The sequence below is a fragment of the Citrus sinensis genome, chromosome 6 (genome assembly GCF_022201045.2).
Source record: "Citrus sinensis cultivar Valencia sweet orange chromosome 6, DVS_A1.0, whole genome shotgun sequence".
Lineage (NCBI taxonomy): Eukaryota > Viridiplantae > Streptophyta > Magnoliopsida > Sapindales > Rutaceae > Citrus > Citrus sinensis.
Genome location: NC_068561.1, coordinates 22,409,658 through 22,435,672, shown reverse-complemented (window position 1 = coordinate 22,435,672; position 26,015 = coordinate 22,409,658). Strand labels below are relative to the sequence as shown.

The window sequence follows — 26,015 nt, the reverse complement described above, 5'->3', positions numbered from 1 at the left end:
GAGGAAGAGGAAAAAGATGAATGAAGAGACAGAAATATATATAAACAACACTAGATAAAGAGTTTGAACCTTATTCAATCAGTAACCATACATATTAAACACTAGACATAATATGAATATATTTACACAAACAGAAAATTAATAAGCCAAGGACGGTGTTGTTCTGAACTTCCGATCATAACATTGAACATAGCAGCCTCAAAAAACACTATTTAACATACTAATATAGTTAGTTGCTAGATTATGAAGTTAAAGCATTCCATCTACTTCAAATAAAACTTTCCTTCACTGTTCTTAATTATTTCAACCCAGTGCTTCTCTTCTTCACTTCCCCTCCTCAGCTTCAGATGCAATTCGAATTTGGCATAATCTTCAATGACCTACAATCAAATCAAAACTACTACTTAATTAAGATGCAAATTTGAAAGCTTGGAAAAGGCTGCTGGAGAGAAGGGACAAATTACAAACAATATTAATCTAGAAATAGATAGAAAAGTATAAAATATGCCAACCTTGGCTTTGGCTTGAAGGATCTCTAGGAGTTCATACGGGAACAATGAGTTGGACTTCCGCTGCATGGACTTAACAGCGTGATTTGCTGCATTTTTGACCTCTATATCATTTGTTGACACTGCTAGCCACTCTTGTCCATGGCAGCCTGAATTGAGAAGATGCACTACAATTAACCAATAGGCTTCCCTTCCCTTTTCTTCGTTTCTTTTTAACTTATCCCATTTCAGAATCATTCAATGCTCAACAAATATATTAAACACTAACATATTAGAGAGAAAAAGGAAACTGGATATCAAGGAGAAAAGAGTAAACGCTATGCAAAAGTTGCAACAACATTTCTTATCAGAAATTGGTTTTTTCTCAGGGATGATGCATCAAGAAAACAGAGATGCCTTTGGCGCTGAAGAAAAAACATGAAACACAAAACACAGTTCAAAAAGCTCTTCAGCAAAGAAAACACCTACCTCTTTGTTCATTTTCGAAATTTTTGCAACAAGAAAATTTGTATGCAATTTCATAACATATTATACAACCAAGTGGTTAGCTACCAGCAAAATTTCACACAATCAACCGTCAACAGCCTTCTAAGTAACAAAGTCAACCTTACTTAAGTCCCATGATACCGAAACCATTCACATCTACAACCTATCAAAGAATGGACAAGATTAAGAACAAGCAGGGTTGTATGATCAGCCTACCATAACCAATTTATAGCTAACCAACAGATACAACCAAGATCGCTATCTAAAAACAATGGTCAATTACATACATTCATCCATCACCGACTTGATCTGGAAACTCAAAGTACTTGTTTTTAAAGTGGTTCAGTAATTCTCTACATCTATAATATTATAACCTAAGCAGTTCAATACGTAATTATAAATGCAAAGTAAACCTCAAAAGAGATGTTCTGTGTTCGGTGCTAGTGACACTCGCGCTGGTAATGATCATGTCCTCGTCACACGGTCATTGGATACACATGTGTGTCTATCACATTTATAATAACGTAATCAAAGTAGTCCATTACCTCGTTTAACATTAAGGTCGGAGAGGGCGGAGAAAGGGCCATGCTCAGCATGCTTGAACTCCTGAAGTTGCTTAAAGTTAATCCACGGCTTCACCCAAATTTTAGCTTCATATATCTTCTTCTTGCCGGCATCAATCACTTCCAGTGTAAGATAGTATAACTTGCCAGCAACAACCTGTTCCTTGGCCTTCAACACCCTTGCAAACTGAAGAAGGGCATTCTGTGCCATCCAAAATTTATGCAAATTATGGGAAAACAAATAAGTTTCAAAATAAAATAAACCACCACATAAATCATCATGTAATTAATTGATTCGATTAACTACTCGAGAAGAATCAGTAAAACAAAATGAAGAGAAAATGGAAAAAACAGAAAGGACCTCTTTCTTGTTGTGTTCTTGAACGGCGAAGCGGCCAAGGCCTTCGATCTCAGCACTGTTTTGATTGCCCCCGTAATCATAAACGCCTCCGGGTCTCATCTGAATGAAGTTACCTTCTCTGCAAAGACCCAATTCAATAAACCCACAAACCAAAACGCTCAAAACTATCACAGAGTATCGATTCATCTTCACTGTGTATCTAAATCTTTGCTTCCGTATCCAACACGATCGAACGCTCGGGTTTCCAGATGACGAATTTTCCAATTGAACTTAATGGGGTGCCGATGCCTTAAACTTAACGGGTAAGTTAGTTACAGCATCGCGGTCTTAATGGGATCCGAATTATTTGTCTCCCCAAACGGATCTTGTTTCGGAGTAATAATAACATTGATGTCCCTAATTCGTGTCAAATGTATTAAAACTCGTCATAGGTTATCTGTTTATAGCAAATAGGTCCTTGCCAATGCCAATGCCCAATGCCCACCGATGCTTACAAGAGCAATGATTGAAGTACTCTTTAATATTAAGTTGAATAATATAATACTTCCAAGTTCACAAGTAGTATTTCAACTTTTATCATTCCAAGTGGACTAATTTATCTAATTAAATAAAGATTAAAATTATTAATCTCTATTAAATGATGGGACGAAATAATAAGTAATTTTATAAATTATGAAATGAAGCTACCTCAACACTTTAAATGAAAAAATTGAGATAATTTATTGATTTATAATGTGTTTGGGTAGTTGCGCCAAACACCCCCTTCTTACATTAAAGGTATGTACTGTGTATGATATTGAAAATATTATTAGATTGGGATCCTTTTGAGATAAACAAATTAAATATGTTTAAACATAAGAAACCATAAAAAGTTCGAGACTCAGTTGTTGTCACATCATTTTTTCCTCTTTTAGAAAATATGATTTATTTTAAAGTTATATAATCAAAGCAAGGTAGGTGTAGACGAGACTATAAGTATATATTTCCATTATTTATTATCCAATTTTTTTAATATTATCCTTAATTCATAAGAATTAAATAAAAAATATGTATAAGCCTCTTTAAACTCTTTTTTTTTTTTCTTTCTTGGATAGTATGATGTGTCATTATTGGCATGAAGGAGTAAGCAGCAAGGCGACTGTACTACTGTGTACTCTAACCAAATTTGGAAAATTTGTCACCAACCAAAACTTCAAAATATACAATACAAAGTCCTCGGTATTCTTGTCCCAATGGCTTTTGCTTCATTGGTTGAATTTTTAAAATCCTAGGAGTTATAGAGCTTAATTAATCCTTTTTTTTTTTTCAAACAGAACTTAATTAAACTTCAATTAATTGAAAGCAACCCATCACACGTGGTTGAAGCTATGCCGTTAAAACTCATGCTTTTTGTCGTTAGTGAAGTTATCATCGTCTTTAATTTTCCTTCGATTTAACCTCTTCATTGCTTCAAATAATGGTTTGAGCTTTTTAGAAAGATATACTCCGATACATGAGTTAATGTTTGTTAATTGAGAAATTAAAAAAGGAATTGAGAGAAAATGATCAAGGAAAAAATTTATTGATACGTGGCACTTGGAAAATAGCAAACTTTTACGTGGTTACTTGGGTGAGGAATTTCGCAACTTTTCGCACGAACGTAATCTGAATTCTAAACCGTCCAGGCCTCCACGGCAATATCAAAGTGCTTCCATTTGATTGGACTCGTGGCTGTACAGTTTGCTTAAGGTTCGCATAGCATCTTTGGTTTGCCATTTGGGTCCATTTCGAACCAGGTAGCAGCCCAGTAAGCATTCTTTCCAATGGGTAGAATCGTAGGCTCCTTTGGGAAGTTTTGGTGGGGAGAGCGAGTAAGAGGGTTCATTAACGCGTTCCATGAAATCTGTTAAAGTTTGTTAAGCATGATTTATATCGTCATCAAAAGTTTCTTAGAATTTTCTTTAGGGTAAAAGCTCGTTTAGTCCCTATATTTTGAAGTTAGTATGCGTTTAGTCCTTATATTTTTAAAAATACCTCAAACCATCCCTACCATTAAATTATTGACACTCTTGTCATTATCTTTTATTCCTTTTAACTTATTTTTATAATATTACCTTATTATAATAATTTTTTTAGACATTATTAAAAAGAAAAAAAATAAATTACCAGTTTAACACCAAAAAATAAAAAAATATATTAATTTTTGTGGAACACTCTCTTGAGTTAAAATATTAATTTTTCTAAAAAAATTGATAATGTAATTTTTTACAATATTAATTTTTAAGACAAACGTGAGCTTCCACAAAAATTACTATATACCTTTTTTGTTTTTATTTTATTTTTGAGTTTAATTTGATAATCTAATTTTTTTATTAATATAAAAAAATTATTATAAGAGTGTAATATTGTAAAAGCAAGTTAAAAAGCATAAAAAATAATGGCATGAGTGTCAATATTTAGCATCAGGGATGTTTTGAGGTGTTTTTAAAAATATAGGGACTAAATGGGCACTAACCTCATAATATAAGGACTAAACAAGTTTTTACCCTTTTCTTTAACATGGTCCATTTGAGACTAGTTAAAAAAAAATAATAATGATATCACCACAAATTCTTGTACAAATGTATTTTGTACAAACTGACGTCATATCAATTCATTAGTTGAATGAAAATATAAAATAATGAAAACAAATCGCGTGGGTCAAGTGATATTTAATTCAACTAATCTTATCATATCATGTAAGTTTGTACAAAATAAATTTGTACAAGAGTTTGTGACTATATCATTACTCTTAAAAAAATAATCACTTCTAAATTAAGAGTAATTTACTTCCACTATAATCAATATAGATATTTAAACTCGAAGTTCAAAAAATAAGGTAAAAAAATGTGGTTGTTAAACAAAAAGTTTATAGTACTGTTGAATAAACACCCTTATTTTATATTGAATTGGTAGTTTACAAGGAATTGGTACAATAATAAAAGCAATTAATGAAAATAATATGAGGTTTTGCAATGCTTTGGTCCATCTAATTCTTTCATGAATTATGTTATATATGTAATATGTTGTTAATCTTTTTGTATAGAAGTATTTATATAATTGTTCGTGACTGCATCATTATTCACGAATTTACATCAATTATATTTTGTTGAGAAAAATATTTAAAGCTTGATATATTTCACCGTAAACAACAATAGACAAACCCATGGAATATAGCTTTAGTTAAGTGAAACCACAAAAATTAAAATTAATAACAATTAAAAAACCTATGATTTATGATAATTGTTAAATGCATCACATGTGGCAACTGTATAAAAGAATCACGTGTTTGTATATGTTTGTTTTACTTTTACTATTTCTTCTGGGCTAACTTAGGTCCTTGTCCACGTGTACTTAAAATCCGGTCATTAGATTACGTGGTGATGCAATGCGCACGTTCGCAGAGGAGGACTAACTTAAACTCGAGTAAAACTGAAAGCGAGCATGAATCCGTACGGTCTCAAGCCGAACGAGTAACGAAGCTTCCCTTTCGTACGCAAAACTCAAGTCCTTTTGTCTTCTTAAATACGGTCTTCAATTCTTTACACTGAATTCAAAAATGGGCCTGAAGGTTTTGGAGCCGAACACTTGTATCAGAGGATGCTGCAGCAGCCAATCAATCCCTCTTCATCTCCCGCCTTCTTCTTACACTCTCCTATCCCCAATCGCCAGAGGTAAGCCAAAGAAACCGACCCAATTGTCTTTTTCAGTTCATTTTTGTATCATTTATTCCTATGACTCTGCTTTGATGGGTGTGTTTAGGGGCGGAGAGTGTTGTTTATGAAGCAACATTGGATGGAAGAAAAGTTGCTGTCAAGAAACCAATCTTGTCTACTTCTGAAGAGTTGGATAATTTTCATAAGGAGTTGCAACTCTTATGGTTATTTGCTTCTGCTTTCGCTTTCCCTTTTTTTTTTAATTTTTATTTTTTATGTGTGTTTATGTTTTTGGCTTAGTGTTTATAATGGTTTGTTTGTTTGAATTTTGATAGTAAGCTGGATCATCCGGGATTGGCCAAGTTTGTGGCTGCACATGCGAAGCCGCCTAATTACATGTTCTTTTTTGAATTCTACGAGTCTCGCAATCTTGCTGAGAAATTACACGTTGAAGAATGGAGTCCGAGTGTTGATCAAGTGCTCATGATTGCAGCTCAGCTAGGTATTCTTTTTAACTCCATTTGTTGTAATGTAGGTTGTAATGTAGCTTTGGCTGTGTGATTTGTTGTCTTGATTAATTATTTGAGTAATAATTCTTGTTAAAGATAGTGATAACCTAATTGGCCATGCAATTAAAAATTACTATAAACATTGGTTTAATTAACGCTGTAGGAATTCTCAATTTACTAGAAGAGACTGCTTTATGCCTCATAGGAAATCATTGTGGCATTTACCTTGATTGTGGAATGCAGGGGTAGGCTTATGCGTATGCTGTATAGGGATTGTTCAACTGCATAGTTTATGCAGTTGAATGCTATTTTGCATGTCAGCTAGTTATGATAGTTTAGATTGATTTGATGAATAATGATTATTTAAGTTTCTGTTGAATGATGTTACATTTTTTTTTTTTGGGCCCTCTCCTTCTGTTTTCCTCTTACAGCAAAGGCTTTGCAGTATCTGCATAATCTCGGGATTGTGCATAGGGATATCAAACCGGCAAATGTTCTTGTAATTTTCCTTAAAAAGCTCTTGGTTTCCTTGGTGTATTTTTCCCTTTGTTACTGCAGACTCTGAATAAATAGTTTTTAGATGAGTAGACCTAAAGCCTCAAGAAATGTGACTAAAGTAGTAAAAGTGATGCAGCTTGACAGAAACCTTTGTCCACACCTGGCAGACTTTGGTTTGGCCGAATACAGAGAAAACCTTAAAGAAATTTCTTTAAAGAATTGGAGATCATCTGGCAAGCCAACTGGTGGCTTTCACAAAAAGAACATGGTTGGCACACTCATTTATATGGCACCTGAAATATTGAAAAAGGAGATTCACTCTGAAAAATCAGATGTCTATAGCTTTGGAATATCGATCAAGTAAGAATTTGGGATATGTTCTTTTATTTTGTGGCAATACTAAGTAGCAAGTCTGGTTTGGACAGAAGGTGAAGAAAGTGGGTGCAGTTGTATATTTTAAAATTCCTATATTTTTTCTTGGAACAAAAAATATACTACAGCTTGCTTTCTTTCTTTTATGGAACCCTTATGTAGTTATTGTGCTTTGGTTTGTGCTTTTGGGACTATACTAAAGGTCAACAGATGGCATCTGAAAACATTTGAGTTTATCAACACGTTTTAAGTAGACCTGACAATTTAAAACTTGATGTTAAGAAATTCTGAGTTGATATCAGAAACAGAGTGCTCCTTTTAACAGAGATGTTGACAAATTTGTGGAATGATCAACTTGAAGGCCATGCCTCCATTATGTTTGGTTGAACTTTTACTTTGTCTTAGAACTGGGCACTCTTTCAGTCTTTCTGTAATACTTATTGGCAAAAGTAATTGAAATTTTTATCTTCTAGTTCTCCAATAAACATGAAATTCAGTCTCCATTTTACTGCAGTGAGCTGCTTACCGGTGTTGTCCCATATACTGACCTTCGTGCCGAGGCTCAGGTTAGTATATCTTATCCTATTCAGCTTGTTTTGTTGGATAAATACAAATAGGACTTGTTTGAACTTTGAAAAATTACCAGGCAAGAGAAACCACATTCATGTGGAAAGTGATTTCAACTCTTCAAAATTTTTGGATAGACTGAATTGATATGGATGTCTACTCAGGGTTGGTTTAACATATTTAATGGATACAAGGACAAAATCACCTTTATGTGGCTCCATGTACTGCGACCACCTGACCTGCTTCTGCTGCCTCCTCCTTTTATTTTTCATATTTTGGCAAGATCTTATTATCTAGTCTGAGAGAGAATGTGCTTTAGGAGATATGTATGAACAACTGCAAAATTGAGAAGCATTACCTGATCCAATCTTTCTTCCTATCTCCTTTTGAATTGTTTTGGCATTAATTGTACACAATTTAGATTCAAAATTTATTTGCTCCTTGAGATGTGACACTTAATGTTCTTTTTTGCCAACCATATATTGTAATTTATACACCATCAAAAATACGATTGATCTCCTATTAGCAAGAGTAGCCTTATGCTGTAGTTCCAGAAGTTCTTTTGTGTCAGTTTGTGGATATCAAAAGTTTCAGGTGTATGCGTCTGACATGTTCCATTCATGTATTCCCATGTTAATATGACCGGTTGGCCTCTTCTAAAATTCTGATGCAAAACAGGCAGTCATCTATTAATGCATAATTGTGTGCTGCTGGCAGGCTCACACTGTCCTGGAGATGAACTATACTGAGCAGCAACTCACTGCAGCTGTGGTTTCTGGTGGGCTTCGACCTATTCTTGCCAGTCTAGAGTTGGGTCTGCCAGCATCTATTCTTTCATTGATACAGAGGTGTTGGGATGGAAATCCTCATAACAGGCCTTCTTTTTCTGATATAGCTTTGGAACTTGATCTAGTTTTGGAACATAGAAAAAGCTTGAAGGAAGAAGATCTGTGTGCTGGCAAATCTTATGTTACTTATGATGATAAGCTCATAAATAGTGGCAACAATATGCATACCTATCACGAGAGTATTAACTGGACAGCCCAGGGAGAACATTCCTCCAAGAAGGCTTCTCATGCGGCTGAATCCGATGTGAAACTTTGGCTTGAATCTGCAAATGATGCTTTGACTTATTATCCAGTACTTTCTTGGGGATCCTTTGCTACATGTGGCAGAAGAGAGACTATGGAAGATACTCACTTCCTCATGCCTCATATGTACAATCAAAAGGAGATCCATATGTTTGGCATTTTTGATGGTCACAGAGGTATGTTTAACTTTAGTACTGAGGATCAAATTAGGGAAATGATCCAATCATCACAAGTAAGCTTTCAATGCGGTGCCCATGAGGCTTATTCATAATATACTCCATTTGGGAGTCGGTTTTGAAGTTATTTCTAGCGAAAAAAAGTTAAAAAAGGCCATAAATCTCCTTTTGGGAGGCAAAATTGTCAAAGTTTCAAGATTTTTTTAATTGTTCTCATTAACTTTTTTTTCTTTTCGAGTACACTGTATGCTCATCTTTAGGTTGGATTATAATTCAATGGATGCCATTATTGCAGGTTCAGCAGCTGCTGAGTTTTCAGCTCGAGCTTTGCCAGGGTTTTTGCAAAATTTAGGTTCCACTACCAGGTTTCTTCCACTTCGAATATTTCATGTTATTCAGTCCTGTCTACCTTATGGTTTCTTTGGATAAATTTTTATTCTATAACTTGATGCAGGCCTACCGATGCCTTGCTGGAAGCATTTATTAGAACAGATGTTGCGTTCAGAAATGAACTTGATTCTCTCCGTAAATCCAAGAGAGTTGTTCAAAAAGACTGGCACCCTGGTTGCACGGCTATGGCTGCACTAATAGTTAGGAACAGGCTTTTTGTTGCTAATGCTGGTGATTGTAGGGCAATTCTCTGTCGAGGTGGTCATCCCTTTGCTTTAAGTAGGGTGAGGCAGGAATTTTGGCTCTAAGTTCAGCCTCTGGCTTATCTGAGGGGTTACCACTCTTAAATCTAATTAATTTGACATGCTAGGATCATGTTGCAAGCTGTCTAGAGGAGAGGGAGCGTGTTGTTAGTGCAGGAGGAAACGTTAATTGGCAAGTTGATACTTGGAGGGTTGGTCCTCCTGCGCTCCAGGTTTCCTTCTAGTTTCTCTATCTGGTTACCAGTTCTGTTATAGACAGGGGGTGGATCTATTCATAAGCTTGAGTAGACCTTGCAAGGCATTATTTTCCCTTGTATTGTGTTTGTTTAGAAATTTGTTCCATGAGATCACATTATTACTCTGCAAAATTGCCTCCATTAATTCCTTTTTTACCTAGAAGACGAAACTTAAAAAGTAACTCTTGTAGTGGTTTTACATAGTTCCCCAGAAAAAAAATGTTTTTCCCTCCAATGAAAACCACTAGAATAATTGATTTTTTTTCCCATTATTATTTTGCCCACTATGAGTCCATTTTCTGGCTCTGCCCCTCTATAATTATAAATTCCTTTTACTTAGGCAAACTTATCTGTCTGTCTGTTTGTTTGATAGATAATATCTACAGCACATGTTAATTGGAGTGGGTCACATATGGTTGGAAAAGCAATTTATAGCCTTTATAAGTAAAGTCCTAGATCAAAAACTAATTAAACGGCCTTATAGAACAATTTGAAGGAGTTTATGAAATTATCCTTTTGCCTTTTGGATGTGATAGTGAGGGTTAGATTTCAAGCGTACAAACAAATCTCTTAACAGAACGAGCAGTTCAGTCCTGTTTCCGAAATCTGAACATTGCATAAAACAAAATCTTTGACAATTTGTAAACTTGTGTTGGATATTTCATAATTCATTTGAGAATTTGGATAATTATATTTATCAGTAAAATTGTAATACATATGCTGATTTGCAATTATGAAGCCTAAAATATTTGTAGATTATTTCCATTATTTCTGATCTGGATTCAAGGCTTATAAATTCACTATCCTAAGAACCTGCAAAACCACTACTGGATTTTGTTCTCTCCTTTTACCTTGAGGAGATAAATTCTTAATCCAATTTATCTTTTTCTTTTATCAGGTCACTCGTTCCATTGGTGATGATGATCTGAAACCTGCTGTGACAGCAGAACCCGAGATTACTGAAACGATACTGACGCCAGGGGATGAATATTTGGTAAGGTCTATGGAATTGATGGGTGGTGGTTCAAATAAAAAATAAAAAAAACAAACAAACAATTAAATTTCAAACCCAATACCCAATAGTCAAACTGTTGACATGATTTACAAACTTGAGTTTTGGATATGATGATGCAAGTGTAACAACGGAAGAAAATTCTTGCATGTTCAGCTTGTGATATGTTAACGTACAATATTTTTGTTGGGGTTTCATTATTCAAAGTTTTGGAATGCACAAAGGATGAAACAGTGAACTAATTGTCGGATAACAGACCCAAACACGATGAATATTCATTTTCTGTCTCTATTGTTGTGCATATCTTATATATCTTCCTATTGGAATGCATCATAATGTTTAACGTAAAAGCCAAACGTTGCATCAAGTAGCTGGATATACTTGTTGGTGCCTTTGGTAGCATGAAAATGAATATGTTGAATCAGCTGGTCTGGTATATAACCTTTTTCTTAGTTTCCAAAAATGGCTGTGAAAATCTTGCATCTAACCTTGAATGCAGAAGTAAATATGAGATTTTGGTTGCCAGGTGATGGCTAGCGATGGACTTTGGGATGTTGTGAGCCATGTAGAAGCTGTGGGCATAATCAAAGACACTGTCAAAGAGCCAGGAATGTGCTCCAAGAGATTGGCAACGGAAGCAGCAGAACGTGGCAGCAAAGATAACATCACAGTTATTGTTGTCTTCCTGCAGCCAGTATCAACAGCTGAGAGAATATACTAGGTGTAAGTTCTAGTCTTTTCACCTCTTTATGCAATTTCTCAGATTAGTAAACTGATGGGATTGATGGTAATAATAATTTTGTTTATTGTCTTTTTGCCCTGCATGGGGGAAGACAAAAAGTTGTAAGTTTACGAATTTACATTCCAATCAGTAGAAAAGAAAAAGGGTTATTCTTTAGACGTACAGGGTTTTTATATGTACATGGTCGTACTTAAAGGTCTAGTTGTCATTTTTCTTATATAATGTATTATGTGTGAACACATAGATAATCCCATTAAACTTCAAACAGAAGCAGAATAAATGATGATTTCCAGTGAATACAAAATATTTGAATAATTGTTATTTATTGCTTTAGATATTAAAATTTGGCCATTAGGGTAATATTTTAGGGTAAACCAGATCTTTTGTGTATCTATTTAATACTATTAAAGGATATAGTTATCTCAACATGAAAGTGTTGAAACATTCCACTCGAACAATTCTTAAAATTAGATTTTAAAAATGACACTGGGAAAACATTATTATACTAACAAACAAGCATATCATGACTGATAATACAAGAAAGTACAGCAATATCATCTAGTTCCGCATAAAAAGTAAACAAAACAAAAGTAAAACACTGAAAATAATCTTGAGCTAACATAAATATATCAATGGGAAACCAAAATAAATAGAAAACTAGAGGTTGAGTGACAAGTTAGGCCCGGTAGCTGAAGGATCACGTTGCTGATCACGATTCCTAGAAGGTCCAGCAGCTCCCCAGAAATTCGCTTGGCCTGCAAATGCAACATTGTTTTTAGCAGTTGTAGCTGCTGAATTTGCAGATAAAGAACTTTCAAACCTACCAAATGGAGCCCTACTAAGATTTATGCCCACATGTTCCAATGGCGCCTGATGAAGCCCAGAATTTGGCACCCAATAAGCATTAGATCGATGATGCATGGGAAATTGTGGCCCGTTAATAACACGATGAGCTAATGGAGGATGATGAGTATGATATTGATGTGGTTTATGAATCATAGAGTGCATGTTAACACCTAATGGTGATCTGTCAAAGGAGCCATTGTAGCAATGGTGATTTGAGAGCCCTGCTGCTGCTGCCATGGCTGAATATGGATAGATGAATGGATTAGGCTCTTGATCTAAAGTGATCACGTTATCAATTTCCTTATCTTTTTTGAAAGTTGCCCTTTCTCTTTTGTGTGCATTTTGGTGACCACCTAATGCCTGTGAGTTTGAGAATTTTTTGCTGCAATATTTGCAAAGAAAGAGTCTCTTTGCTGCTGCTACTTGATGCTTTGCTGCTGCATTATGGCTCTTTTCGGAGGAGCCCTTTGGAGAGTTTATATCAAGTCTATCCAATAGATTAAGCTCGAGGTTTGATTCATGATCAACCTCAAGATTATCACTGGAGTTAAGCCTTAGATCAAGTGAGTGATCTAATAACTCTTCTTCCATCTTTCCTTTCATTTTCTTGTCATCAAAGTCTTTGCATGAAACTCTCGCAGACATGATGGCAATCTTCAACTTATGATATTGAACAAAATTCAGGAGGTGATAATATATAAAATATGGAGAGGAAGGCGATATTGCATTTGCATCTTCCAAATATGGTAGGATATCCCGTGGAAAATTAGTTAGTTGTTGAAATTGGCCTTAAAATGGTAAGGTACTAAAATAAAAACCAAGCTTAATGTTGCATTTGAGGGTAAGTAAGACATATTTCGATCAATTCTTCAAATATACATATCATCTAACAACTTAGATATGGTCGTATATCTAGTTATTCACAAAAGGATTATGAACTTTCTAAGGTAAGTTTCCATGTACAGATGATAATGAGATGGAATATATAAGCAATCTTTTGAAACTTTGTCCACCTATGTATAGAAAATTAATAATATTGCATAATATATGAAGATAGGGTTTGTACATGCGTACATGTAGAGCTTATCTCTAGTCAAAGTTATGTATAAGGATAAGGATATTTATGGCACTTCTACCAATTTTTCCCTAAATCTATTATCAAATTGTTGAATTATTTAGAACAAAGAAACAAAAAAACAACAATTCATGGTGTCTTTGCCAGGTGAAAACTAATGATAAGGTTGGGAAACCAATCCACATAATTAATTGGTTACTGGAGTTTTTAGATGCATATGTCGAGTATATATTAGACTATACGGAAGATAATTTTGATTATATGTAAATGTAGATTATTTATGTTTAAGCCAACTTAAATTTAATTGATCCGGCATATGGCAAAATAAAATTAATATAATCACGATCAACTTTACTAAATGAATTACAGAAACCACCCCCTGCTCGACCTTTGGATCAGGTTAATGCAATAAGTAGTCATTTATTAAGTTCCTCAAAATATTTATAATAGTTGTCTTTCCCTCTCTAGGAGTAGGAGTATTCTTGTGAGTGTGAGACTTCATTTGAGTTTGATTTACCCTGTTGGCCATCTCTCTTTTGTCAATCAAAGAACTAGTTAATAAAACATGATCAACTACAGTAACATTTAATAAAATATAAAAAAAATTCATAGACATAAATGATAAGAGTGGCACATTGATTATACCAATTAATCAGATTAGATTTTCAATTACTAGGTTTTAGGAGAAAAATAAAATGTAATGGTAGAAATGGTTGTTAAATTCTAGTAATTTTTGTCTTTACACTATTGTTTTCTAAATAATGATAAAGAGAGTAATTAGTATGAGTACTAAACGTGGATAATAACAGTAAATGAACAGATAATTGTGGTAGTGGTTACACACTTAATGCTTGTCTTGTATAACTTATCTAATGGTTATAAGTGATTATATAATCTCTTAAACGCTTATCAAAAATTTTATTATTGTTTAGTTGGTTTTTAGTAGAGTTTTTAAATATTAAATAAGTTATTTTACCTCTACTAATAAAAGTTTAAATCTTTTACTTTTAGAAGTACAAATTGAATTTTTTTTCAAATGTTGAAATATCTAAAATGTTATCTATTTATTTGACAATCTCATTTTATACTTTTCATAACATAATTTTAAAAAAATTACCTATTAAACTAATTTTATAATTTTTAGTAAAAAATCTTATCAACAACCAAGCAACTAATTTTTTTTTTAGTAAAAACTCTATTTATAAAAAATTTACTAACAAAAATTTTTATTTAAATAAAGTTTATTTGAAAAGTTATATCAAATATAACCTTACAGTTTTTTATTTTTTGATGAATGAAAAATCTTGAGATATTACTTAGGTAGCGTTGTGTTGCTGTTTTATATACACATATTAATCAATTTTGGGAGATTCGACCTATTAATTGAAGGGATAAAAAAAATGATTGGATTCGCTCTTTGAAAAGATTTGCACTTGCGTGTCAGTGTAGGCCTTTTGGGCTCCATCGACCCGCCCACCAAAATGAAAAAGGATTGTCCGACTGCAAGAGTTAAAGTGAAAAACGCACGTGAAAATCACCAGGGAATTACATATGTGAATGAGGGGTAGGCACAGTTCGGTTCGATTCGAAATTAAGTAGAACCAATTTAAATCGGTTATTTTATAAAAAGAATTGAATAAGAACCGAATTCAAATGGTTCTTTTCGGATCGGTTCGGTTCGGTTCAGTTTTTTTGGCTCTGGGCCTATTGGGCCTATTTTTAATTTTTAATTTTTTAGCCCATTGGGCCTCATGAATGTAATAATTTTTTTTAACAATTAATTTATCATAATTTTATTACAAATATTAATAATAAATACAAAGTATTCAAAATACATTTTATCACTAATATCTTACTAACTATTAATAAGATACTCCCAAAATATGAAATATTAAAATTTCAAAATACATAACCAAACTCCAATACTCCATCTATATAAACATAATTATAATGTTATAAAGAGAAATAACATATGTTTGATTTGAATAAAATCATGTTTGATTTGAATAAAATTATTAACACATGTTTGATTTGAATAAAATCAAAAAATAATTTAGTTTTTCGATTCGGTTTTTCGGTTCAGCTAAGTGAACCGAATACCGAACCGACATTTCAATTTTTTTACAAACGGTATATTCAGTTTTTTAAAAAAATAAAAACCGAACCGAATTAGAAAAAACTATCGGTTCGGTTTGATTTTTTTAACACTACGGTTTTTTTACCTACCCCTATGTGAATCCGTAAATATAATAATAATAATTGAAATAAAAAGAAAAAATAAAAAAACTTTTCAAAAAAATAAAAAAAGAAAAAGAAAAAGAGAAAAGGATGTTTCTAAGGTTTTGGCTTTTGGGTTTTGCCTCTGGGTATAAGCACAACGTGTAGAGTGAAGAGTGCTGGGTGAGTGCCAAACGTAACTTCTCACGCAAGTCATCCACAGTATTCTCATGTTTTAACCTCCCCTTCTCAAAAAAGCTCTCCACTCTTTCTTCACTTAAAATCCCTCAAAATTTCTTCTTCACCCTCCTCAATTAACCTCTTTTTAAATATTTCCTGCTTCTTCAATTAACCGATTTCTATTTTATTTTTATTTTTTACTTTCCGTATTTTTCTTTTTCGTGTTTCGGAGTTTGAATGGAAGAGAGTAGCGGTAGAACTGAGATGAGTAGGCCCAGAGAGGATCCCAGCGAGTGGAAAGCCAAATTCACGCCCGATCTTAGACGCAAAGTTGTTCAAAAAATGTAATTTTTTTTTTGGGGCTGTTTTTAATTATCCTTTTTGTGTTTGGCTGATGTTTATCTCTTATATGAAATATTTTTTGTTGCAACTAACTACAGATTGGATTTTATAAGGATGCCCCCTGAAGCTCGAAGTCAAATGACTAAAGTCATCGAGCAGTTTGAGGAAGGTTTATTCCGTAGTGCAATATCGCAGGTACAATGCATGTACATGCACATATATCTATCAAGTTTGTGCGTGTGTATACCTGCGCGCGCGCGTTCGCTCGCTCGCTCGCCTGCCCTTCAATTAATTCTTCTTTGTAACGAAATTGTATATATGCATATATAATCACTCTCATGTGTGAGTGCAGAGTGCTGGTATTTTTTGAAGTGCAGATTTGGATTTCACGATAGTACCAAATGCTTTTATGACATTGTAAAAACATTTGACTTCGTTGTGAAAGTCCAAGTTCGCGTTTTTACTGTTCTGATACCCCAAATCCGCATTTTAAAAAATATGGACATCCGGCTCAGAGAATGACTATATGTGTGTGTGTGTAAATACTATGTCCGCGCGCCTGATTTAACATTTCATTGTTACATAATCACCTGTAATATGATCTCTGTTTTCTGTTCCTGTTGCTCAGGAGGACTATTTGCAAAAAATAAGCAGGAAACTCAAATTAATTGATCATAAGTCGAGTCACAGCAATGCTGGTGTATCTTCTCCCTCCAAACCAGGTAAGAATAACCGTGTACACTATGTTGTAGGTTGTCAATAGGAAACCCTTTATAGGTACAAACAAACGAAATGCCTTCAAACGCATGTTGGGAACTTGTGATACTGGCATATTCTTGACTAGGGTTATTAATTGTCTGGGAACTTGAACTTTGCCTTCAAGCATTGATGATATTGTGAAAATGTACAATTGGATACTTGCTGTAAAATCAAGAGGTTTTGATGTTAGTGCTTCCTTTGCACAGTTGGTAAGTTTTCAAATTAATGTTTGACACATGTGCAGACACGTTTTCCTGGTAACATTTCTTCACTACCTTACATCCATTAATAATAACAAGAGTTCAGAGTTTGCAATATCTTTCAGCCCAGTGGACCAATTATGATATGCTTTACCATTATATGTCAGTTTGAAAATTTTTGTGCCCATTACAGTGCTGAACCAGAACTCTATGGTTGCAGTTAGGGGGCAAAGCTCCAGTTTGAAGAATGTCTATCAGGCTCCATCTAAAGTTGCTGGTGATTCAGTTGGACAAGGAATGCAATCAAATATCTCTGCCGATAACCAGAGAAATGGCCTGGGAACTCGGCAAGACCAACATCAACAGTCTCAACAACAGTTGTTAACGCACAACATTCACCAACCATATGCTGGAAATTTGTGCATTGAAGATATTCTTAGTGTTCATTGCTATCAACAACAGCAGAATATTGCATCACAGTCAAATTCATTTCAATTCTCTCAGAATCAAACATTAAATACAGAGTCTCAACAACCACCATTCTCAGAGCAATCAAGCGCTGCTGTTTTCCAGCCAAATCAGCTTGTTCCCCAGGGAAATAATATAGGGCAGCAACTGTCACCATTTCAGAAAACCATGCCAAACTCATACCAGCAGCCTGATGGATTGCAAAGTAATGCTTCTTGCTTGCAGCAGCAGCATAGAGTGACTGGAGCAGAATTGAAAGTCATGAATATGAAGTCGCATGAGCATTCAGCACACATCCTTCAAGTAGAGGACACATCTTTGCCATCGAAAGTTGAGCAAAGTGTGCAGTCAGTTAATAATTTTCATCAGCTTTTGTATTCTCCAAAGCAGAGCAAGAAAGAAACTACACATCAAAGACCTGACACATTGGCTGCCATGGTTACACCTCGGATAGTAAACAATCAGCAGAACGTGCTTCCAGCAGTAAAAAACATGACTGAGGTCTCATCTGGTATGTCAATATTCTTAAATGAAAGATTCTTATGCATTATGTTTTTCAATTTATTAATCTCATTACTATTTTATATTATTATATTTCACCTCTTTCTTCTATCTTCTGGGGAATATTCGTTGTACTTGCTCGGGTATAAATTTCCTTTCCTAGGTTTCAACTGGGTCCAGGCATATCTCATTTACATTATATGTGAATAGCATAACTTGTAAGAACAAAATATATCTATGACCCTACGTGGATTAGAATGAAAATAGATTCATAAAATTTATTGCTACTTCTATCAACTATGAAGTCTAGATGCTAAACCAATTTAATATGCACATGATATTCAAGAAACACTGCACTTCTTATACCTTAACTTTAGAGAAATAAGCATGTAGAATTACATGCCGAAAATGCTAGTAGATGATTATAAAGCAGTATATATTTGAAAATGTTGTAACCTAATTTAAAAGCTAGATCTATCTGAATATGGATTGAAAATACTGTTTCTAGTTTTCTTTCATTCAATTAATTAAATTGAATAGATATTACATAATGTTCCCTTCAAAGGGGAAAAAAAAAGCATGACATTGTGTTAATATTATGTTTTTGCATTCTATTTATTTTAAATTTTCTCTAGTAGATCTTTTCATGGTAAAATAAGTAGGCACAGAAATTGTTGATTCTCTCTTTCGTCCAATTCCATTTCTTTATTTTGTCTGATATTTAATCACCAGTTCTGTCACCTGTACCCTCGTTAGAGACTGGAGCTCCAAGTGAACAAGCAAACATGGCTGAGTTTCATGATCAGATGTATCAGAAGGTATTTCTGATTAGTCATTCTTTTTCATGGATTAAGTTGAACTGTATCATGTTGACTCATTTTCACCTCAAAAATATGGATAGTAATTAAACTTTTGTTTATCCTATTGTATCATTTCTTTTTCCTCCTGGAATAAATCTCCTTGGTCAAAATAAGCCCAATTCCCACCAAAGACTCACAGTTTAGGTAAATTTAAAGTATCTTCAGTGACAAGACCTTTGCTGACTAGGTAAACTATTTTTGCCGTTCTGCAGTTTCAGGCTATGAGGAAGGAGTACTTACCATGGTTGACACATGTTTACAATAAATTGAATGAAAAGTGCCAAAAGGTATATGAACTGTGCTAATCTTTATCATTATTCTTCTTTTAAATCGTTGTTGAGAGCAATTGCTTGAACTTGCAATTGGTTTCTTGACCGCCCTGATTTATCTTGTCTTGCTGTCCATCTGTTTCTTGAATTTGACTCCTTCCTACAGCCACCAATCCCAGAAATTTACAAGAAAAAAATTAAAATAGCAGAGAAGTTGATTAAACTTTTATCATCATCCCGAGGTGACCTCTTTCGATGCTCCATGTCACATTTGGAATACTACCATCTGGCAGTGAAGCAGTTTCTTCATGCCTTTAAAAAGGAAAACTCGGTTTCTGCTCAGCAATGTACTCAATTGCAACCATCTGGTGGTCAGTCCCAAATGCCTCAGCTGAACTCAGCCTTGACAGGCAAACCAGTTGGTCAATCTCCTTTATCATCAACACAGCAAGTGATTCCAAGTTCTCAACCAAACATGATGAATTTACCCCGTTCGGGTTCTCTATTTGAGCTGGAACAACAGAATGCATCAAGCTCATTACAGGATGCTGCAAGACCTGAAGGCCATGATATTGGAGGTGCACAACAGATTAAATCTTCTAATGGTGCTACAGGGAGGTCATTTTATCCTGAAACAAAATTGCCACCGCAGAATTTTGTTAAAAATGCATTCCCCCAACAAAGACAACTTAAACATCAAATGAGGCAGACAGAGAACGTCAGGCAACAAATGCAACCACAATTTAGTCAGAAGAAAATGCAGCATATGCAAATGGCTAACATCAAACCTGTTGCCACTTCAGATATGCTTCAGCAGAACCCATTAATCAGCCAACAGGCAGATAATTCGCATCAAATGCCACTTCCAACAACTCCTCATCACTTTCAATACCCTTCTCAGATGTCTCAGCATTCCTCTGCCCAGGTTTACCAGAAAAATTTGCCGTTAGCTCTTTCAAAACTTGGGACGCCATCATATTCTGCTAATTCTCCATCAATAACATCTTCTCCTTCTATTCCCTTTACCCCATTCTCAATACCAGCAGATTCTGAGAACCACCCATCTGATATTTCTTCCCTATTAATTTCTAGAAACCTTGGACATCCTCAAAGGACTTTGTCCTTAAATCTTGTTGATACTGAAAATGAAATTGCGACTCAATTTCTTCCAGTTGCTCAGGCTGGAATATCAGCATCAAGTTTTCCAACTGAGTCTTCCAGTCCAAATTATGAACAGCAATCATCTGCTGTGAAGGAGCCTCTCGAGCGATTACTTAATGCTGTATGTGTTTCATTCTTTGATATTTTCTATTCGCTCTATATACTAGACCAGGTAAACATCCATAATTTTTTTTCGCGTGCAGGTGTGCTTGATATAATAGACTTATGCAGCATTATGCTTCTTTTACAATGAACTATGCTTTAATTCTTGCCTGATTTGACCATTTTTGAACGTGTACTTTCGTTAAGCTTGTGAAAATCTTCAATTAGTAACTTTGAGTTGTTGCCTCAACATTAGCACTCTACTTTTCCTCTGGCAAGTGTTATATGATAGATCCTTAGACATATTAATGTTCTTTCAGGTACAATCACTGTCACCTAAAACATTAAGTGCCTCCGTCAGAGAAATTGGCTCAGCATTGAAAACAGTTGATGCGATATCTGGAACAGCTTGTAATGACTCTGGAGTTGATGTAGATGAGAATTTGGTATCTGCAACAACGTGTTGCATGCATGGAAGGAACTTCAGCTTGCAAAGTGGGTGCTCTTCTGAAGCGAAGATGGAGGACAAAACAAATCCAATTGCTCTAGATGAAACTGATAGTATCAAGCAATCAGCTGGCCAAATATGGGACATAGATACATCCAGGATCATCAAGAGGCGAAGGGTTGAGGTCTGATATCAGCTCCTATCCTACATTTTTAATATTTGAATGTGCTTTAATGGTAGAGTAGCCACTGTGTTCTGCATCTCTTGCCAGAATTGGGTTTGTTTTCTTCTGCATTGCTGGTGTCAACCTGTGGAAAGGCTTCTTCCAATGATCATTGATCCAGTATGTTTTAGGAGCTTCCCATTATGAATAAAAGTTGGACGAAGTTAGATTTTGGCGGAACAAATCAAGAAAAGGAACCCCCTTTTGATTAGTTGATGTAGAAGTAATGGGCCTTCCAACTGTCATGAGAGATGCATGTATGACATATGTTTAACTATAGGAGAATGAAAATATAGGATTTTAAGATCCATTATATCAATTAGTACATTAAACAGAGGAATGAACTTGATTTACATTAGTCATAGAAGTTCATGACTAGCTGGTAGAGAAAATAATAGAAGATTGTCTGCTCCAGAAAACCATTTATTAAAGATATGACTATTGTAATATTTCTGTAGCTATATACTACTTCTTCGGTCTTTCTATCATCCTTAGAGCTCCGTCAACTTGGACTGTATCGCTTCTTTGTTGTAGATGTGAAAAACTTGCTAATTCTTTTTGCTGATTTAGTTTCATCACTTTTTTTTTTAATTTTAGTTTTGTTCTCTACTTTTGTCGTCTCGTTCACTATCTAATTTGCATACCTTAGCCCTTTTTTTTACTCATTTTTCTCTAAAGGGATTAATATGTATTGATTATTCACAGCCCAGCAATACTCTGTTGGATGAAATCAAATGCATAAACCAGTGGTTGATAGAAACTGAGATTGATTTGGATTCATCTGAAGATCCTTCAGCACTTGATGCTGGCGAAGGAACAATAGTCAGATGCGTTTACAGTGCTGTGGCTCTTGATGAAAATTTCAAGATGCAATTTGCATCACAAATTGTGAGTTCTTAAATTAATGTGTCATAATATGACATGTAATATATGGACAGAAATTCTCAAAATAATTAATAATTGAATGTGGTCTCTGCATCAGCTGCCACTACCGTTGCGGTTGTTTGTTCCTGCCAGTTATCCAAATGCTTCTCCTGTGATCTTAGGCGGGTTGAGTTTTGACTGGAGGTGAGAAATTGGAAACTCACTTCAGTTTGATAGATTTATTTTTTCTTTATTTTCATTTTTTTAAAGTTTCTCTTTGATATATACTTTGATAAAATCTGGATAAGTTGTGTTCACATCCTGAAGCAGATGTGATTCTGTACCTACAGACATTATATTTATGAATCAGCCTCAGTGAACTCTAATCTTTCACTTGCGGAAGTGATTCTGATGTTTTTCATTGACTGAATAAGAATGATTCCATAACTTCTGTGAACTTCTTTTGCTTTTATATGCAGTGGTGAGAGCATAGGGTCGATTAACTTATCAGAGAAGACGAGGTCACGATTCAGCTTATCTCTTCGCAAGCTTTCAGAGCCCATGTCTCTTGCGGAGATGGCAATGACTTGGGATATTTGTGCCCGCACCGTCCTCTTGGAATACGCTCAATCAGTTGATGGAGGGTGCTTTAGCTCAAAATATGGAAAATGGGAGAACTGCGTTACCGCTTGATCAATCTTACAAGCCGCTTGTATGAAATTCAGAGTGTAAATAGTCCATCATAAATCTCCCAGTTAACAAGAATTTGTGGTTCTTATTTGCTATCATGTTTGATAATTTGCTCTTTAGTTGAAAATTCTTTACTCTCTACCCTGCTCTTTATTAATTAACAACTAAAATAGTCATATTAATTCAAGAAAGCAAAAAGAAGATCACCCATTTTATTTAGAACTAAAAAATCCTAACCAATTTGACAGTAAGGGCAATGTCTCAGCGGCAAATTTTTTGATCCATTTAGGAAGGTTTCTCCAAGTATGGCCTAAGTCAACCAAAAAAATTCAACCTATCAAAAAGCTTTTTATAAAATTCTAAATTCTTAACTTATGTTATTTTTGTTTTGTAAATTTATTGCTTCATTCGGCTAGAAAACTGTAACAAGTGTACTAACGAACTTGAGTGTTGTTCGCTAAAGTGGTCATATGGCTATGGAGGTCTTACGATCTCTTTTGAAGGGAAATGTTTATTCTGCAACTTGCAAAAATTATTCTCATAAATCAATACAAAGACAACACTTGACTTTATATAATGAGAGCAACAAAAATAAATAAGCCTTAATAGGGAGAAAAAAAAATAGAAAAAGAAAGACGTAATCATTACGCTTTCTTACTATTTTAATACATTTTTTTAGCAGAGTGAGAAATTTTGCTATTTAAGGAGAAGAAGAAGTTTTGCTCATAAAATTTAAGGGAAACATACTAACTTTTCTAAATATTTTGATTAATTATCAAGGGACCCAAAGTAAAGCAAAACAAAAACCTTTGATATTCCAAGGTCTATAAAACAAGCAAAATTTTGACTACTTTCATTGTATATATGGTTTTTCAAATAGTAAACAATTTGTATACATGGCCTCCTGCAAAATTTATTCAATCTTCTTTTACTAATAACTATAAAAATAATTATAATGCTCAATACAAAAAAATAAAAAAATCAAAACATAATAATGAAAGAAAATATTAGCGCACTTAACCTATAAAAACGCTCAAGAAATTAATTTAGGAAGGTTGTTGTTTTCTTATATCACAAGGAAAACAAAACAGTTCAAAAAATCCCTCTGCTGTTCCTTTATACGGTTCTATCACTAAACTCATTGTCATTCACATTCACCATTCATCGTCAAGTCACAGGTGAATACTTAATGCAAGAAAGAAATCGTATTCTTCCATTGGGCTGCAAATTCCAGCCCTCCGACAAACTTGTACAATTCTATGTTTTCAGCTTATTTTATAGGCTTTAATAAAATAAGTAATGTTCATAACGGTCTTTAATACAATTTTCATGATTTCAATAAAATTAATAATGTCTATATTAGTCCCTAACAAATATTTCATATAAACATCAATAAGCAATGTTTGTTGTAAAATTATTTATTGTAAAATATTTTAGTTCAGTCCAAGGTAAAATAAATTCCTAACTTACGCCTCTTCTTTTAGATTTCGCTTTTAGGATCACGAACGTAGCAAAATATATATATTCTGGCCGTACAAGTTAATAAAATTAAAATAAAAAAATAAAAACAATTTCGAAGACCGTTAAGACTCAAGCACACTGGCCTTTGACTTGAGGTTTCCTAATTAGTATAAAGAAACCAATCAAAATTAACTAGGGTTCCCGTTACTAACTTTGGCGCCAAGATTCTGATGCTTAGGTTTCCTAATAAGTATAATGAAACGATTTAGGAAGGTGACTCATCCTTTCGTCACAAGGAAATTAAAGATGGGCGGGCTGTGGAGTCCTCCTCTATAAATACTTCCTAATCTGCTGATAATAAACTCATCTCCTTCTCATTCCTTTTCCTTTCTTGACAATGCAAGGAACAAGACCACCTCTTCCATTGGGCTGCAAATTCCAGCCCTCTGATGAACAACTTGTTCTATTCTACCTTTTCAACAAGATTTCTGGAACCCCAGCCCCCTTTCTTGATGATTTCGTAAGAACTGAAAATCTCTACGGTAACAAGGAACCTTGGCAGATTTGGAGGCAATTCGGAGTACGTGATTTAGAAGATGGTGAAGATCTTTACTTTTTCACTCGCTTGAAGAAGAAGAGTGTTAACGGTTCCAGGATTGATCGCAGAGTTGGTACTGGTACATGGCAAGGAGAAGATGCGGGTAAGGCGGTTGTATCCCGCAACTCTAGAAAGAAAATTGGTTCCAAGAAAAGGTTTCGATATGAGAAGGACCAGTCTCCACATAATTGTTGCTGGATTTTGCATGAGTACTCTCTGAATCCTTTACAGTTGCCGCAAAACCTTCAATCCAGTGACCTTGTTCTTTGTCGAATTAGAAAGAATGGTGAGCCAGCGGCAGCAGGGCAGAAAACTCCTAGGAAAAAGAGAAAGCTTGATGAACCTGTTGTTGAAGAAGACATTGATCAGCCTGCAGAACCTGTTGTTGTCGAGGGACATCAAAACCAATACCTGCAAGAAACTCAACCGCAGACCTCTACTGAACTAGTTCCTTGTAACCACCTTCTGCTTTTTCAGAATCATCAGTTGATGCAACAAACTCCCCAAGAGGAAAATTATCAGCACTCTATGACTCAAGAGGATCCTCATGATCTTGAACTTTCTGACAGTCACCAGAATATGCAAGAGACTCAGGTGACTGACCAGAATTCACACGAGCAGCTTCAGCTTTCTGCTGAGACTCACCAGCATTTTGCTTCATCTAACCTCCAAGAATACCAACAAAGCCCCGTAACTGACCAAATTCGTCATCATCAACTTCAGCTGCCTGTTGAGGTCTATCAGTCAACGGCTCACAACTTCCAGTCTATGCTTCCGAATCCACCCAACTTCCAAGAGAATCAACATTTGCCTGGAACTGAACAAAGTCTTTATGATCAGCTTGACAAAACTATTCAAAATCACCAGCAAATGCTTCAGACTCCTGCAAACGTCGAAGGCTGTCAACACCTGCTAGCATTTGATGATACTTTCCAGTGGCTGCTTGACTCTTGTGATGATAACCTCAGTTTTGATATTAATGACATTTTGAACGAAGGATAAGTGGAATAACAGTTATCTTGTTATGTATAAAAAAACACTGACACTTTGTATTTGGCAAAAGTTGTATTAATTAATGGAATCCTTGGTCATTGCGCAAAATTTCTTCCTATTGCATTAGGGAATACTTGTGGCATGATTCTTTACCCATGCAAATTATGGTATGCTTTTCTCTTTTTAATCATTGAATCAAATTTCTTTTAGCGAACAAGGTAATTTTATTATTCCATTGTCTTTAAGCAGTTTCTAACACTTTCTAATTGAACGCCTAAAAGCATATCAGAAACTAAACACTTTTCCTTC

General features: G+C 34.7%; 5 protein-coding genes across 11 annotated transcripts; 3 read left to right on the top strand and 2 right to left on the bottom strand.

Annotated features, from left to right (window-relative positions):
- Positions 1 to 17: 17 nt before the first annotated feature.
- Positions 18 to 2,243, bottom strand: LOC102623947 (cysteine proteinase inhibitor 6-like). Its single transcript, XM_006481962.3, has 4 exons — positions 1,920 to 2,243; positions 1,541 to 1,760; positions 513 to 658; positions 18 to 380 (listed from the first exon to the last, which is right to left on the bottom strand). The coding sequence occupies exons 1-4, from the start codon at positions 2,103 to 2,105 to the stop codon at positions 264 to 266; spliced, it is 669 nt and encodes a 222-aa protein (XP_006482025.1). The 5' UTR covers positions 2,106 to 2,243; the 3' UTR covers positions 18 to 263.
- Positions 2,244 to 5,337: 3,094 nt separating this feature from the next.
- On the top strand, positions 5,338 to 11,607 carry LOC102623351 (protein kinase and PP2C-like domain-containing protein). Of its 4 annotated transcripts, XM_006481961.4 has the most exons (13): positions 5,341 to 5,611; positions 5,700 to 5,817; positions 5,929 to 6,095; positions 6,534 to 6,601; positions 6,737 to 6,960; positions 7,487 to 7,538; positions 8,257 to 8,317; positions 8,435 to 8,806; positions 9,102 to 9,171; positions 9,261 to 9,480; positions 9,567 to 9,671; positions 10,594 to 10,689; positions 11,234 to 11,607. In XM_006481961.4, exons 1-13 carry the CDS (start codon positions 5,497 to 5,499, stop codon positions 11,426 to 11,428), a joined length of 1,863 nt encoding a protein of 620 aa, XP_006482024.1. In that variant the 5' UTR covers positions 5,341 to 5,496; the 3' UTR covers positions 11,429 to 11,607. The 4 variants fall into 4 exon arrangements, 3 of the variants coding, with proteins under 3 accessions (XP_006482024.1, XP_006482023.1, XP_052299554.1); XM_006481960.4 differs by having other exon boundaries at positions 8,257 to 8,806; XR_003065996.2 differs by lacking the exon at positions 11,234 to 11,607 and having other exon boundaries at positions 5,338 to 5,611; positions 8,257 to 8,806; positions 9,261 to 9,475.
- A 499-nt stretch (positions 11,608 to 12,106) lies between these two features.
- Positions 12,107 to 13,643, bottom strand: LOC127903132 (zinc finger protein 1-like). Its single transcript, XM_052443809.1, has one exon. The coding sequence runs from the start codon at positions 12,938 to 12,940 to the stop codon at positions 12,107 to 12,109; it is 834 nt and encodes a 277-aa protein (XP_052299769.1). The 5' UTR covers positions 12,941 to 13,643.
- Positions 13,644 to 15,665: 2,022 nt separating this feature from the next.
- On the top strand, positions 15,666 to 22,781 carry LOC102623078 (mediator of RNA polymerase II transcription subunit 15a-like). 4 transcript variants are annotated; one of them, XM_052442970.1, is made up of 11 exons: positions 15,666 to 16,111; positions 16,223 to 16,304; positions 16,738 to 16,831; positions 17,262 to 18,047; positions 18,770 to 18,855; positions 19,110 to 19,184; positions 19,333 to 20,448; positions 20,750 to 21,061; positions 21,806 to 21,988; positions 22,083 to 22,168; positions 22,444 to 22,781. In XM_052442970.1, the coding sequence occupies exons 1-11, from the start codon at positions 16,005 to 16,007 to the stop codon at positions 22,655 to 22,657; spliced, it is 3,141 nt and encodes a 1,046-aa protein (XP_052298930.1). In that variant the 5' UTR covers positions 15,666 to 16,004; the 3' UTR covers positions 22,658 to 22,781. The 4 variants fall into 4 exon arrangements, with proteins under 4 accessions (XP_052298930.1, XP_052298931.1, XP_052298929.1 ...); XM_052442971.1 differs by having other exon boundaries at positions 15,668 to 16,111; positions 16,208 to 16,304; positions 18,794 to 18,855; XM_052442969.1 differs by having other exon boundaries at positions 15,670 to 16,111; positions 16,208 to 16,304.
- Positions 22,782 to 24,512: 1,731 nt separating this feature from the next.
- Positions 24,513 to 25,715, top strand: LOC107177546 (NAC domain-containing protein 2-like). The gene has a single exon (XM_015531472.1). The coding sequence runs from the start codon at positions 24,513 to 24,515 to the stop codon at positions 25,713 to 25,715; it is 1,203 nt and encodes a 400-aa protein (XP_015386958.1).
- The last annotated feature ends 300 nt before the right edge of the window (positions 25,716 to 26,015 follow it).